This window comes from Hordeum vulgare, chromosome 4H, assembly GCF_904849725.1.
Source record: "Hordeum vulgare subsp. vulgare chromosome 4H, MorexV3_pseudomolecules_assembly, whole genome shotgun sequence".
Classification (NCBI taxonomy): domain Eukaryota; kingdom Viridiplantae; phylum Streptophyta; class Magnoliopsida; order Poales; family Poaceae; genus Hordeum; species Hordeum vulgare.
This window is the reverse complement of record NC_058521.1, coordinates 539,360,931-539,374,849: the sequence shown is the minus strand read 5'-3', so window position 1 is coordinate 539,374,849 and position 13,919 is coordinate 539,360,931. Positions and strand designations below refer to the sequence as shown.

Sequence of the window (13,919 nt, the reverse complement as noted above, 5' to 3'; positions counted from 1 at the left end):
GGGGCTGTGATTGATATGAATGAAGGGAATATTAAATTTCAGTTCCCACTAAGAAAATGCATGGAACACTTCCCTAGAACTAAAATCAAGTTACCATATGAATCAATCATGAGGGCAGCCTATGGATCAATCACTAAAGCTGAAAATACTTAAAATCTATGCTATATGCCTAGCTAGGGGCTTAAAATGACAATGCTTGTTGGGGGGCAACCTAATGAATATAATTTATTTTTACTTTTGATTTCTGTTCTTGAGTGTTTGCAAAATTATGCTACTATTATAATTGTGTTTTTTGTGTTTTATTTAGTGTTTGTGCCAAGTAAAGCTTATGGGATCATGTGGGTTGTTAGTTGCTTTAATCCTGTTGAAAAACAAAAACTTTTGCGTCCAGTAGAAAAAATCCTAAAAATCATACAAACGCCAAAAGTGTCTGAATTTTTTACACGAGATTAGTATAACAATTTCCTACTCTCCAAGTGAGGTGGAGATGTTGGTCGCAACAACACTCTGATCGTTAGGGTGGACGTGAACCTGCTTTGTCTCGCCGGCTGACTGAAAGGCGGATTCAGTAGCTGGCCACTTCGACTTGAGCATATCTGCGGTGTCCATCGCCTTCTTGTACCCATCAAGCTCGGCTGTGAGGACCTGTTCGTTGGCGATCCTAGAGCCTTGCTGGAGGCACTCTTCAGCAACCTTACGATTGCTAGTCACCGTGATCACGCCTTTCGGCCCTGGCATCTTAAGTTTAAGATACACGTAGCATGGGCGTGCCATGAAACTTGTGTAGGCGGGTCTTCCCAAGATGGCGTGATAGGCACTGTCAAAATCGACCACCTGGAAGGTCAACATTTCCTTGTGAATTTTTTTCTCGCTGCCGAATACAACGCTCAGAGTTATCTGTCCGAGTAAGTCAGCTTTCTTCCCAGGATGACCCCATGGAACTGCTTGTTACTCCTGCTCAGCCAAGACAACGAGATGTCCATGGCCTTGAGATTGTCCACGTAGATGATGTTGAGGCCGCTGCCTCCGTCCATGAGGACTTTCTGCAGTTGGAACCCGTTGACTGTCGGATCGACCACCAACGCGTGCATCCCGAGGGTGGCTATGTTGGCAAGGTGGTCCGATTGGTCAAAGGTGACGTGCGTCTGAGCCCAGTCGAGGTACTTTGTTACAGCTCGGGCTGCCATGTGCACCTCCTGATTGATAACTTTTAATCGTCTCTTGCTCTCGACGTCCACGAAGATCATGAGGGTCGCCTGAATGTTGGGATACCCGGAGGCATCTGCAGGGTCGTCCTCATCCTCCTTGTCCCCGGACGGCTCTCCGCCCATCTTTGTCTGGAGCAGACGACATTTGTGAGGTGTGTGCTTGGCAGGAGTAGTCTCCCCCTCCTCGTCTTTGCGAGAATGAATTGGACATGGCTGGTCCAATAGGCTGCTCTTTTACTTGGCTTTCTTTTTGCCAGCCTAGTCCTTCTTATTTTTGGATTTGTTTTAGTCTTTTCCTAGTACAACAGCTACTTTGGCTTTACCTGATGGGTCGCCTTTACGCTTTTGCTTCCTCCTAGCGTTACCCAACTGAGGCGTATCGCTCGCTCGGCATTTGCCGCTGTGGAGGTGGTCTTCTTCTTCACCATTCATGTACCGATTGGCGATCTCCATGGCCCTACCGTGGGACAGGTCCCCTGATCAGCCAAACTTAAGGCTGAGCTCTCGATATCGAGTGCCCGCTTTGAAAGCACACACGACCTGGTGCTCGGTGACGTTCTCAACGGTGTTGTGGAGTGTGGTCCACCACTGGATGTACTACCTGAGAGTCTCATTGCTCTTCTGGACACAATGCCGGAGCTCCGACAGGCCGCCTGGGCGCTAGTATGTGCCCTCGAAGGTCTTGAAGAACACTCGGACAAGACCCCCCCACCCGTGGATGCTGCTGGAGGGCAGTTGGTTGAGCCACGCCCTCGCGGACCCCTCCAACATGAGGGGCAACTGTCTCATAGAAACGTAGTCGTCGTCGCCGCTAATCTTGACGGCCACTCAGTAGTCTCCCAGCTAGGTCTCTCGCTTCGACTCGCCGTTCAATTTACCGATCCCCATTGCCAACCGGTAGTTGGAGGGGATTTCAGCCTCTCGGATGTGTCGGCCGAAGCACTCGAGGCCGGACACTCCCCGGCCAGCTCGCGATCGATCAATCATGTGTTGTGTGATGATAGACCGGTCGTTGAAGTTCGGGGCCCTGTAGTCGCCGCCCTCATTACCCCGACGCAGATTGGGGCTTGGCCTGCGGTTGTGACGACGGCGACCGAGTGAGCCACTCCCCTGAGGCCTTGTTTGGCGCTAGAGGTTTTCAAGCCCCAAAGGGGCTGGGGATTTCGAGGGATTTGGTGAACCCCTCCCCTTCACCAATTCCCTCCAATCCACTACATTCCCTACCACCCCCAACCCCAATATTCCCAAGCACATAAAATTGTTGTTTGGCTGGGGAGCCTTTGGATGCACAACAGAATAAAAATGTGGTTTTTATCACACCAACAACAATAGCAACACAACAATTTTAACAAGCAGTTTATAACACAACCATCATTCAGATCTGGGCTAAATAAAGATAATTATGACAGTTGTCCATTACAATAGTTCATTGCAGCAACATTGTTAGGGAATGTCGCATGGGAAACAAAAATTTTCCTAAGCACACGCAATGTCTATCCATGGTGATGATCATTTACGAGAGGGGAGAATTCATCTACATACCCTTGTAGATCGCTAAGTGGAAGCGTATATAATGAGGTTGATGTAGTGGAACATCTTTGCGATCCAAATCGCAGCCCGTCCCACGATCTCATCACGATCCGTCCCGCGATCCCATCACGATCCATCTCGATCTAGTGCCGAATGGAAGACACCTCCGCGTTCAGCACACATATAGCTCGATGATGATCCCCGCTTTCTTGATACAGCAAGAGGGGCGGAGAGGTAGATGAGTTCTTCAACATGGCGGCGTGGTGGTGGAACTATTCCAGCAGGGCTTCGCCTAAGCACCGCTGAAACTAGACTAGAGGAGAAACATATCTAGAGAGAGGATAACACGTGGCTGATTTGTTGTGTCTCAAAAACTCTCAACACCTCTAGTATATATAGGAGGAGGGGAGGAGGCAGCCTAAAACCCTCAAGGTTTGGCCGAAATTGGAGGTGGAGGAGTCCTACTCCAATCCTACCAGGAGTAGGATTCCTCCTCTCCACTTGGAAACCCTTTCCACCTTTTCCACCTTTGGGTTTTTTGCCTTATCCCTGCACTCCAGCCGCATAGGCCCTTAGGGGAGGCTTCGAACATCCCACCAAGGGCTGGTCCACCTCCTGTCACAGTCCATGAAGACCTTGGGTCGTCACACCCCTCCCGTGGTCCCCCGGTACCCTCCCGACACTCCTGGTACACTACCGATGAGCCCGCAACTTTTCCGATGACCAAAAGAGGACTTCCTATATATCAATCTTTATCTCGGAACCATTCCGGAGCTCCTCGTGATGTCATGTATCTCATCCGGGACTCCAAACAACCTTTGGTCACCAAAATCTATAACTCAACTATATCAAAACGTCACTGAACCTTAAGTGTGCACACCCTGCGGGTTCGAGAACTATGCAGACATGACCTGAGACATTCTCCAGTCAATAACCAATAGCGGGACCTGGATGCCCATATTTTCTCCTACATATTCTACGAAGATCTTTATCGGTTGAACGTCCATGTCAAGGATTCAGTTAATCCCGTATGTTGTTCCCTTTATCCTTTGGTATGTTACTTGCTCGAGATTCGATCGTCGGTATCTCCATACCTAGTTCAATCTCGTTACCGGCAAGTATCTTTACTCGTTCAGTAATACAAGATCCCGTGGCTAACTCCTTAGTCACATTGCTTGCAAGGCTTATTGTGATGTTGTATTACCGAGTGGGCCCCGAGATACCTCTCCGTCATACGGAGTGACAAATCCCAGTCTTGATCCATGCCAACCCAACAGACACCTTCGGAGATACCTGTAGAGCACCTTTATAGTCACCCAGTTATGTTGTGACGTTTGATACACGCGAAGTATTCCTCCGGTGTCCGGGATTTGCATGATCTCATGGTCATAGGAACAGATACATTGACATGCAGAAAACAGTAGCAATAAACTGACACGATCATATGCTACGTTCATAGGGTCTTGTCCATCACATCATTCTCCTAATGATGTGATCCCGTTATCAAGTGACAACACTTGTCTATGGCTAGGAAAACTTAATCATTTTTGATCAACGAGCTAGTCAACTAGAGGCTTACTAGGGACAGTGTGTTGTCTATGTATCCACACGTGTATTTGAGTTACCAATAACTACAATTATAGCATGGATAATAAACGATTATCATGAATAAGGAAATATAATAATAACTAATTTATTATTGCCTCTAGGGCATATTTCCAACAAGCATCACCATCATTTTTGCACACCTTTGAATCAAATAAACCAAGAATATCTCATCTGGGCTAAAGAAAGAGATCATGACATCATAACAGTTCATAAAAGAATTGATCATCATTTTGAGTGCCAATGCGAGGGGACGACGCGGGGGCGGGTTGGTTCTCACAGACACATGAATTCACATATGAAACTCTAAAAATGCATCGAATGTTGTTCGCAGCAAACAATTCAACAAGTCGAGTATGGAAGCAGTGCATACGGGGTGGAACTTCAATCAAAGAAAAAGAATCGTCGTGATCTTCTAAACTCATGAACATGAAGGCTAAAGGGACACACCTACATAAACAAAGAAAAGGGTTGTGCATTAATAGATTTAGTAAAACTTACATAAATATCGGGTGCATAGGAACAAAGCAATGGTAAAACATGTTGCCTAGCATAGCACGTGCTCCCTAGCGAAATGCAAAGCAGGGCAAAGATCAATACGCACAACTAATGCTTAGCATTAATAACTTGTTTGGTAATAGCCTTTTGGCTCTGCCAACATTTGTTTTTCTCAACATGCGACCCAAAACCTGCGATTGAGTTCCACAATAAAAAAGATAACAAAACAATAACCAGAAAATAGCATCCATGTGCAAACTGAAGAAAAGGTTCACGTTCAGCCTGTGCCAACATGCTCACAAAACTTCAGTGTGCAAACTAAGACTACTAGTGTTGTTGCATTAACTTACACTACCTCTATTTTATAATATAAGCGGATTTTTAACACTGTATCTTCTGTCAATAATATAAGAATGTTTTTAACACTAAGTAGCACGTAGTTGCATGCAGATCAAAATCTACATAGAGTGAGAAATCACCGATGGTCTCACATCACATGTTTCTGTTATGTAATCGCAAGTTTCAGATAGTATACATTAGAAACCACTCCCTCCATTTCATAATATAATATGCTTTTTGACACTAGACTAATGCAAAAAAAAACATCTTACATTATGAAATAGAGGGAGTATAATGAATTAAGCACACAAATCTCAAAGTAACCGGAAAGGCCATGAACTAGGCAATGAATGAACCCCCAAAATCTGGAACCATATCAAGCAATATTCAAGAACCAAACCAAGCAAGAAATAACATTATGAAATAATCCAAATATAGATAAAAGTTGCTATGGCTATCTACTCAAGTTCCAAGAAAGTTTACCTCTTCTAGGTAGCCAACTCATACATTTCGCTCCGAAGCCACTCGACTGCACTCGCTTCATCCTCGGAAGCGGAAGTGATGAAGGTTTCACGGTTCTCAACATTTTTGAACACCTTATATGCTCTGGCTCTCTCATGGCGTGCGATGTCTCCCATCTTGTGCACTAGAGAAATGCACCTGCTGATGGAGAATTCAAGCCCATTTGTTGATCCAGCACTCTCTTTTGTCAGCAGTGCGATTTCATCCTCCGCTTGTTTCTTATTTATGTTCATGTACTGCTGCATCACTTCCACCATCGCATCTCCAGTCTTCTTTGGCTTCTTTGCCTCCTTCCGAGGCTTCATTTTTGCAGCAGTACCAGCACCCGGAACCCTCTTTTCACTAACTTGTTCATCAGTTCCTACAGGATCAGCGGGTGCAACCCTCTTTTCACCAACTCTAGCAGCAGCAATATCCTCTTCCTCCAGGATCTGCAATTCATCAGCATCTACCTCTTCTACCTGCTCTTCTTAAGTGTCATCCTCCACTTGGCTAATACCTGGTACGTGTGACAACCCAACTTGCTGTGATGGTTCAGAAGATATGAAATTGTAATTTCCTTCAGCTGTATGGCTTGCACAAAGCACATACTGAGAAGCATTAAATTCTGAAAGAATAACATGCTTGAGAATAAATATTTATCAAAACATAGTGGGGATCTCTTTCTCTTCAAACTATGCTTACCATCATATAAGTCGCCTAGTCTGTCATATAGGGGGAAAGATCCTCTCCTGAATTTTCTAATTCTTTTCCATGTCTACAAACAAGAATAGTGAAAATGATTAATACCAGAATAATACCAACTTCAAGCATGGAGCTATCATTGCAATATTGGTAAAATAACTTACTTGGATCATATTTTTCCAAAGGTTTGCATCGGCAATTATTGTGCATCTAACATCATCCCAGCTAACACCGCTTTGTCTTCTAGCCTCCTTTAGAGCCCTGTAGTCCCTTTTCATTTCTTTCTCCTTCTCTTGAATCTGATTCTTAGTAAAGTTCACACCGTTCCTAGAATTGAATAGCTTGACTATCTGGTTCCATGTTTCACTTCCCCAGCCATTGTCACCTCTAGAGCAAGGATCATCATGCTCGTGAAGCAAATCCACCAAAGACTTCTCAAGTCCTCGGTTCCATTGGGCCCTTGGCTTCTCAACTACACAAGCACAAGTATTAAAGAAGTGTGGATGAAAAAGATATGTTTCAAAAGATACAAGTTGAGACACAGGTAATATGGAAAATACCTCATGGTGAAGCAACCCTTTTCATTGCCTTTGGTGAAGTTTTTTCTGCAACCCTTTCCTTTGCGTCAAGTTGAACTTAGGAGAACATTTAGCATACATATCTTACATGATGAACATGTAATATAACAAAGAGCTCATTATTACATGATAACAAAGAGCATCATAAATGTCAAACATAACAAAGCGCTCATTATTGACATGCAGAAACGCAACCTATTATCAATGGATCATCAAGCTAGAATCAATATTACGTCATTGAAATATTCATAACAAAGGGTTCACTATTACATGACAAACATAACAAAAGAGATCATTACAACATGAAGAACATAACAAAAGAGTTCATTACTATAAGTCACTAGCTAGTCAAGTTGAAAATCATCCCACATCCTCCTAGCAATCTCGTCCCTCAAGTTGTCGCCTGTGATGTTATTCTCTTGGTTGCTAACGTGTTGGTGATCATTATCATCTGGAAGGTCAATAAATTCAGTGGGAGGTATGTTATTGGGTTGATTATCAAGCCAATTTTCATTGCCCTTATGCATCCTGATGATATTATGAAAGACGGTTGCAACTGCTGGGATCTTGACTTGGTTTTTGATTTGATGGAATGTACCAACGCGAAGAATTGGAAAACGCTTCTTAAGAATTCCTATGGCCCTTTCCACATGGTTGCACAACACGGCATGCCGAAGATTGAATAACTCCTTGTAGTTCTGTGGTCGATGGCGCCCATGCCCAAACTCCTTGAGGTGATACCGTACAGCCCGATACGGTGCAAGGAAAGATGTGGTATTTGCATAACCACCATCAACCGAATAGAACTTTCCTTCAGGTACTTTGAAGCCGCGGTTCAAGGCCGACTGGAGCACTCTAGCATCTTTAGCCGACCCCTCCCAACCACATGAGATGAATGTGAAGTTTAGGTCAAAGTCACATGCAACCATGACATTTTGGCTGAGAGTTCCCTTCCTATTCCGAAAAGGAGCGGCTTTGTGAGGTATTACAGTCATAGGAACATGAGTTCCATCGATGGCGCCTATGCAATTCTATGAATAGATTGATTGCAAGTCAATATCCAAAATCTGAAGATATAGATAAGACAAGAAGTGAAAGTGTCGAGGTGAAAACCTCAAAGTATGGGAAGAATCTTGGATCTCCAGCAATCTTTGGATGAGGTTCATCTATGCTTTGATGCTTTAAAAATCGACAAGATAGAGTCGGGACGATGTCGAAGGAAGACTTGATGTATTCATGGAAGGTCCACCCGCTATGTTGGTATTCTAATTGTAGATCTTCAAAAGACGCGTTGTGAGACAACATGTAAAGGAAAAAGCCTAATTTCTCCTCCACCTTGATTGTCTCGTCCTTCATCAAATTTTCCCTTCTAAGATATGATGCTAGCACTTTGAAGATATGGGGCTCCATCCTAAAAGCTACCACACAATTCTTGACATGACCTTGAAGGATTTCATTAACACGCCTCTTGCCATACATGATAGAGCTATGTTGCTGATTTTTGTCGATCCTACTAAGGATCTGGTACAGTGTTGGCCAAATAAAGAAGATCATGTCATCTTCATCCTCTTCCCTCCTCTTCCTAATTCTCTCAAGGCTCTGTTAATTCATTTTGACTCTAAGGAATTAAGAAATAATAAGACTATAAGCGCTTACAAGTATGATACTAACGAAAATAAGATTAGAAGATCATGCACAACATGGATGAAGTTCTCATAACAAAAATAAAACTACAAGAAGAGCATGATGCAGCTAGTGTGACGAGTGAATAACAACAACATATACAAATGAATAAATAAACATGCATGGAAAATGTAGATGTAAAAGGTAGCAGGTAGTGTCCATTTGAAATTACTTTCTTACATATTTGAAAATGAAGCTACTACTAAACAATTCTATATTTTTAGCACATAGTGTCACAATTAATCAGACTGATGATATACCAATGAAACTTATGTGCATCACAATGATTCTCCCGTCACATTTTTGCACTACATCCAGTTATCAATGTCTAACACAAAATGGTTGGCTGTATTTTTTTACTTTGTTATCATACATACTATATATGTTAATAATACCAATACTGAAAGGTAGGGATCCTACTTGAGCATCTACATGTATAATTTTAAGGCACACATAAATGGCATCAAAAAAAGGGTTGGAGATGTCTTGAATAGTAGTCCAGATCTAGCAGTGACTAATTAATCAAACAAGAGAAGGAGGAATGTGACGGGGAAGCGGGCAGAGGAACAACAGGAAGGGCCTCTCACGCCGGAGGTGCTGGAAAGGGAAGAGGAGCCGATGGTGGCTCTCGGTGACGGTGTGCTTGATGAGCTTGCCGAGGATGACGAGGCGAACGGCGGACCAACCACTGACTCCAATATTGAGAAACCCTAGATGGAGATGGAGTGGAGGGGAGTGGGAGGGGAGGAGAGGGGCGGTGTACCTTGGGGAAGAAGGCCAGTTTGCCCTAGAAAGAAGAGGAAGCAGGCGCCCGGTGATGACAACGACGACAGAGGTGGAGGCGGCGGCGACGACGCGTGGTTCTTGCGTCTGCCCCTCGTCTTCCTCTCGCGCGAGGTACCCCTCGATGCTGGAAAGCCCCGTGGATTGGGGAGGATGTGACGTGATATTTGAGGCTGGACCGGTTCAGACCCGGTGTATCAAACGTTCTTCTTGGGATTTTAGGGGCTTTTAAGCCCAACGGAAAAAAATCCACTAAATCCCCCCTCAATCTCTCTGTGCCAAACAAGGCCTTGAGGGCTTGTTCGATTAATCCCGTCAAGGAGGAGATTGGAGAGGATTGAGGTGAAATTTGACTTGCATAAGATTTAATCTATACCTAATAATAAGGAGGCTATTGCTTCCATCGGAAAACCCACCGCGACATTTTTATAAAAAAAGCCCGTGTAATTTTTATTATTCAACCCGCGCTCCATCATTTATCTGTAATGCAAAAGGAAAAAACGATTCGCTGCAAAAATTATACCCGTACGCATCGCCTCCTCCCGTCGACCCTGGGCCATCCTGGTCTGTGCCCAGGCAGCCGCCACACCACTCGCCGCCGCGGCCGACCTCAACCGCCACCGCTGCCAATCTCAACCGACCCGCCTCTGCGGTCGTACCTCTCCCCGCTCACTGCCCCCGTTGCGGCGCTCGAGCGCATCGCGTCGACCCTGGTCCACCCTGGCGTGTGCCCAGGCCGCTGCCACACCACTCGCCGCCGCGACTGACCTCAACCATCACTGTTATCGATCTCAACCCATCTGCCTCCGCGGCCGTACCTATGCCCGCTTGCTGCCCCCGTTTCGGCGCTCGAGCACAGCTTCTGGATCAAATCAACGCGACCGCTACAGTGACTGGGGATGATGCGTCTGCTCGATGCAGAACGGCGGCGGCGCGACGGAGCGAAGTACTTACAGGTGGAGGCGGGCCTCCATGGCTCACACGGGGAACTCCGAGGTTATGGCGCGGCAACGGCGACTCCTTATGGCCAGATAGAGGCGCCTAACGCTTGCTCTCCTCATCGTATTCCCTCCTCCGGCAGGAACTCATCATCTGGTGAGATCCCCTCCCCATGCCTCCAACCGTGTGCCAAGCACCGGCAAGAAATTTTGTTTTGTGGGGATTTGTTTGCTGATGAATGAATGTATTGAATGTAAGATTGTATTGTTGTAGAGACAGAGAATGAAACACCACCTTCAGTTTGTCATTTGATCCCACATTCTCTACCCCATGAGTGAAATAAGATAACAGTCCATTGATCGATTCACGTAGCCTCTTTGTTTTGCTTTGCTTGTCCCACTCAATTTCTCATCATGGTGTAATTAACAATGGATGGGTTGATTTCTCAACAAAATAGGATATGACTGACTACATTAGTTAGTTAGTTTATTATTTTAATAAATCAAAATGATTATAAAAAGACTAGAAGCGTGTGGTATTTTTTTCTCCCGTTGCAACGCACGAGCCCTTTTGCTAGTCCCTTCCAATCCTCTTCAAATCCTTTCAATTTTTAAAAAACCCAACAAGATCTAAAGGGGGTCGAGGGCTTCCTGCCCGGAGAGGTTGCCGTGAAGAAAACCTAGATCTAGTCGACTCTCCTTCCTCGACCGAAACCTGTTTTCTCGACGCAACCCTAGCCTCATGGCCCCTACCAGCTGGGTCTTGCTCAAGCGAAGGATTTTCTTGGAGCACGATGCGAGCGAAACAGGAGGGGATTCCTTGATCGGCGAGCGAAACAGAAGAGACGCCATCCTCGCCTACATGCGGATCTTGAAACCAGATGCCCGCTTCGCCAATCCACCGGAGCTGTCCTCCCTCCGCATACTGCGGCCGGCGAGGTCCACCCCGGGGACAAGAATCTGCTCGCCCTCTTGGCCGGTCCTTACCGCCCCGGCACCAATTCAAAAGGAGGCTACCTGATCTACGACGCCAGTAAGAATTCCCTCTCGACGATCCCACAGCCCCCCTATGAGTACGACCGTGCCGACGTCGGGATGGGAGCCGCCATCATGAGCCTCGAGGATGGAGCATACGTTCTTGTCGAGCTCACCAAGGTAACAGACTCTGACCGTAGTGAAGCCGCACTCTACACGTGGCAGTCGTCCACCGCGGAATGGGTCATCAAGGTGGCGAGCCTTCCTCCCGACCTGTCCTTCAGGGCAGACATGTGCTTCTCCTATCGAGGCTCTAGTTTCTGCTGGGTGGATTTGCTTAAAGGCGTGCTCATCTGTAATCTGGACGCTCTGCTTCAGCACGGCGTCCGCCCAGAGTTTCGCTTCGTTCCTCTGCCCCGAGAGTGCCCGACCTATGACCGTGACCAAACGTTCAGACGGAAGTGGCCACTGCAGCCGGAGCAGTTCCGTTACATTGCCAGTATTGGTGGGATCATCAAACTCGTCACCATGGATGGCTATGGCGAGCGGCATGGAAAACAAGTAACACTGACCATCTGGATGCTCTCGCTGGATCTCTGCACCTGGACGAAATGCAATGTGTACCATGTCAAGGACATTTGGGCAAGCGAGAGCCACCACTCGTTGGGCTTGCCGGAGGTCTTGCCGTCCTTCCCGGTGCTGAGCGTGGATGAAGAAGACGTTGTCTACCTGTTCTTCGCTGACGTGATCAGGACAGATGACCATGGATCTGTTGTGATCAGGACAAATGACCATGAATCGGTGTTCCAAAGCCATTGTTTGATTCGTGTTGACATGAAGCATAACAAAGTCTCCCACCATCCAAAAAGTGCAGATGAGATGCCTTTTCAACTCTTCAGCAGTGAAATTCTTGCCACTGAGTGCAGTGCTTACCTACAGGGCATAGAGGACCAACAGGTAATACTACTAACTAGGCTAACAATCTATAGTTTCATCTGCATACTACTGTTACTATACATGGGTTCACAAATCGTTAAAATTCAAATACTTGTTTCCCACATCCAATTAATTTGAATTCTTCCGAGAATTAATATATTAGGCTCACTCTCCATGTTGAATACAAGATCACAGATACTGGAGTTCATTAAACAATCATGAAATTGCAGGTTAATGCCAAATGACTATAACCCTGTCTACCAGTAGTACTCAATTGTGTCCATCTCAGGATCAAGTATTTTGGATGTTTCAGGACATCTTCTATTTATAGGGAAATTTTGTTATAGATAGTACTACTCTTTTAGGCACATGCCCAATAAGTGAATACTCCATTTAAAGATGTCACTCGTGGAAAGACAATTTCACACTTAAACTACTAAAGGTCTGAAATGAAATATGTGAAAAAGTGCAACATTACCTAGTTAAATTCAATGCCTCCTTCAATTGGCCTTGGGCTGTTTAAATTCAACCCCATCGTGTCTCCGTATTGGTGTTCATTAATCAATTTGGGAGCTATACTGACAAGTCAAACTAGGCAGGCGTACTCATATTCCTTGCCTCAGGCGTGCAGCTGTACACCCCCCCTCTCTATATTTTGCCCAAAACATTAACCCATTCTCTCCTTGTAAAATTGTGCTTGACATACGTTCTATTTTGACAGGGAAAGATGAAAGCAAGAAAGGCAGGGGAAAGTGGAAAGAGGGTGTTCCCATGAGATCTTCACGACATGTCATCTGGAAATTTCAACTATATTGTTGCTTACCTGAATGTGATTTCAATTAGCTATAAGTTTGATCTGGTCGTTGTCTATTGTTGGTAGTTAGAGATCTTCACAACATGTCATCTGGAAATTTCAACTATATATGTTGTTGCTTACCTGAATGTGCTCTCAATTAGCTATAAATTTGATCTGCTCCTTATCTATAGTTGGTAGTTAAAGTCAGTGACTTGTGAAGCCTCTGCAGTATATGGAATATGATGTAAACTCGTCGTATGTTTTAGCTTGGTAGTGACTAGATTTCAGACGCCTGTTTTTTGATTTCGTTTTTGTCGTTTTTTGATTTGTGTTTCCTCGGTCTGCCTTAAAAATTGGCTCTATTCGTTATTGATTTTGTTAGGACTAGCAAAAGGGCCCATGCGTTGCAACGGGAGAAAGAAATACCACACGGCACACGCTTTTAATTTATAAAAAATGTCTATAATTTAAGAATTTATAGTTACGATACAAATAAAGATGGTCTTATCCTACAAAAATGCAGTTCAAAATTTCACAGGTCTTCTATTTTTAACACGGCTTGCATGTAGATTTAATACGTACAAAGAATCAGTCAAGTGACCTTCAGTTTCATCTCTAATCCTGATTTTGTTGACCTGTTCATCCCCAACCCGGATGAGTACCGGTATGAAAGAAAGACGAATAATGACTTATTTATTAAGATTGCACCCTAGATAGTATTTTTATTAAACGTTTAACAGATAAAATAATATCATACTTAAATTTTACATATTTTTCTAATCAAATTTTATGTATAATATGTTAAATTTGGAGTTACGGTTTAAAGGATATGAGTATTTAAAAA

The 13,919-nt window shown here is 44.6% G+C and overlaps 1 protein-coding gene across 1 annotated transcript; it reads left to right on the top strand.

Annotated features, from left to right (window-relative positions):
- The first annotated feature begins 7,680 nt into the window (after positions 1-7,680).
- LOC123450715 lies at positions 7,681-13,054 on the top strand. The gene is made up of 4 exons (XM_045127836.1): positions 7,681-7,738; positions 7,782-7,861; positions 11,107-12,300; positions 13,001-13,054. The coding sequence occupies exons 1-4, from the start codon at positions 7,681-7,683 to the stop codon at positions 13,052-13,054; spliced, it is 1,386 nt and encodes a 461-aa protein (XP_044983771.1).
- The last annotated feature ends 865 nt before the right edge of the window (positions 13,055-13,919 follow it).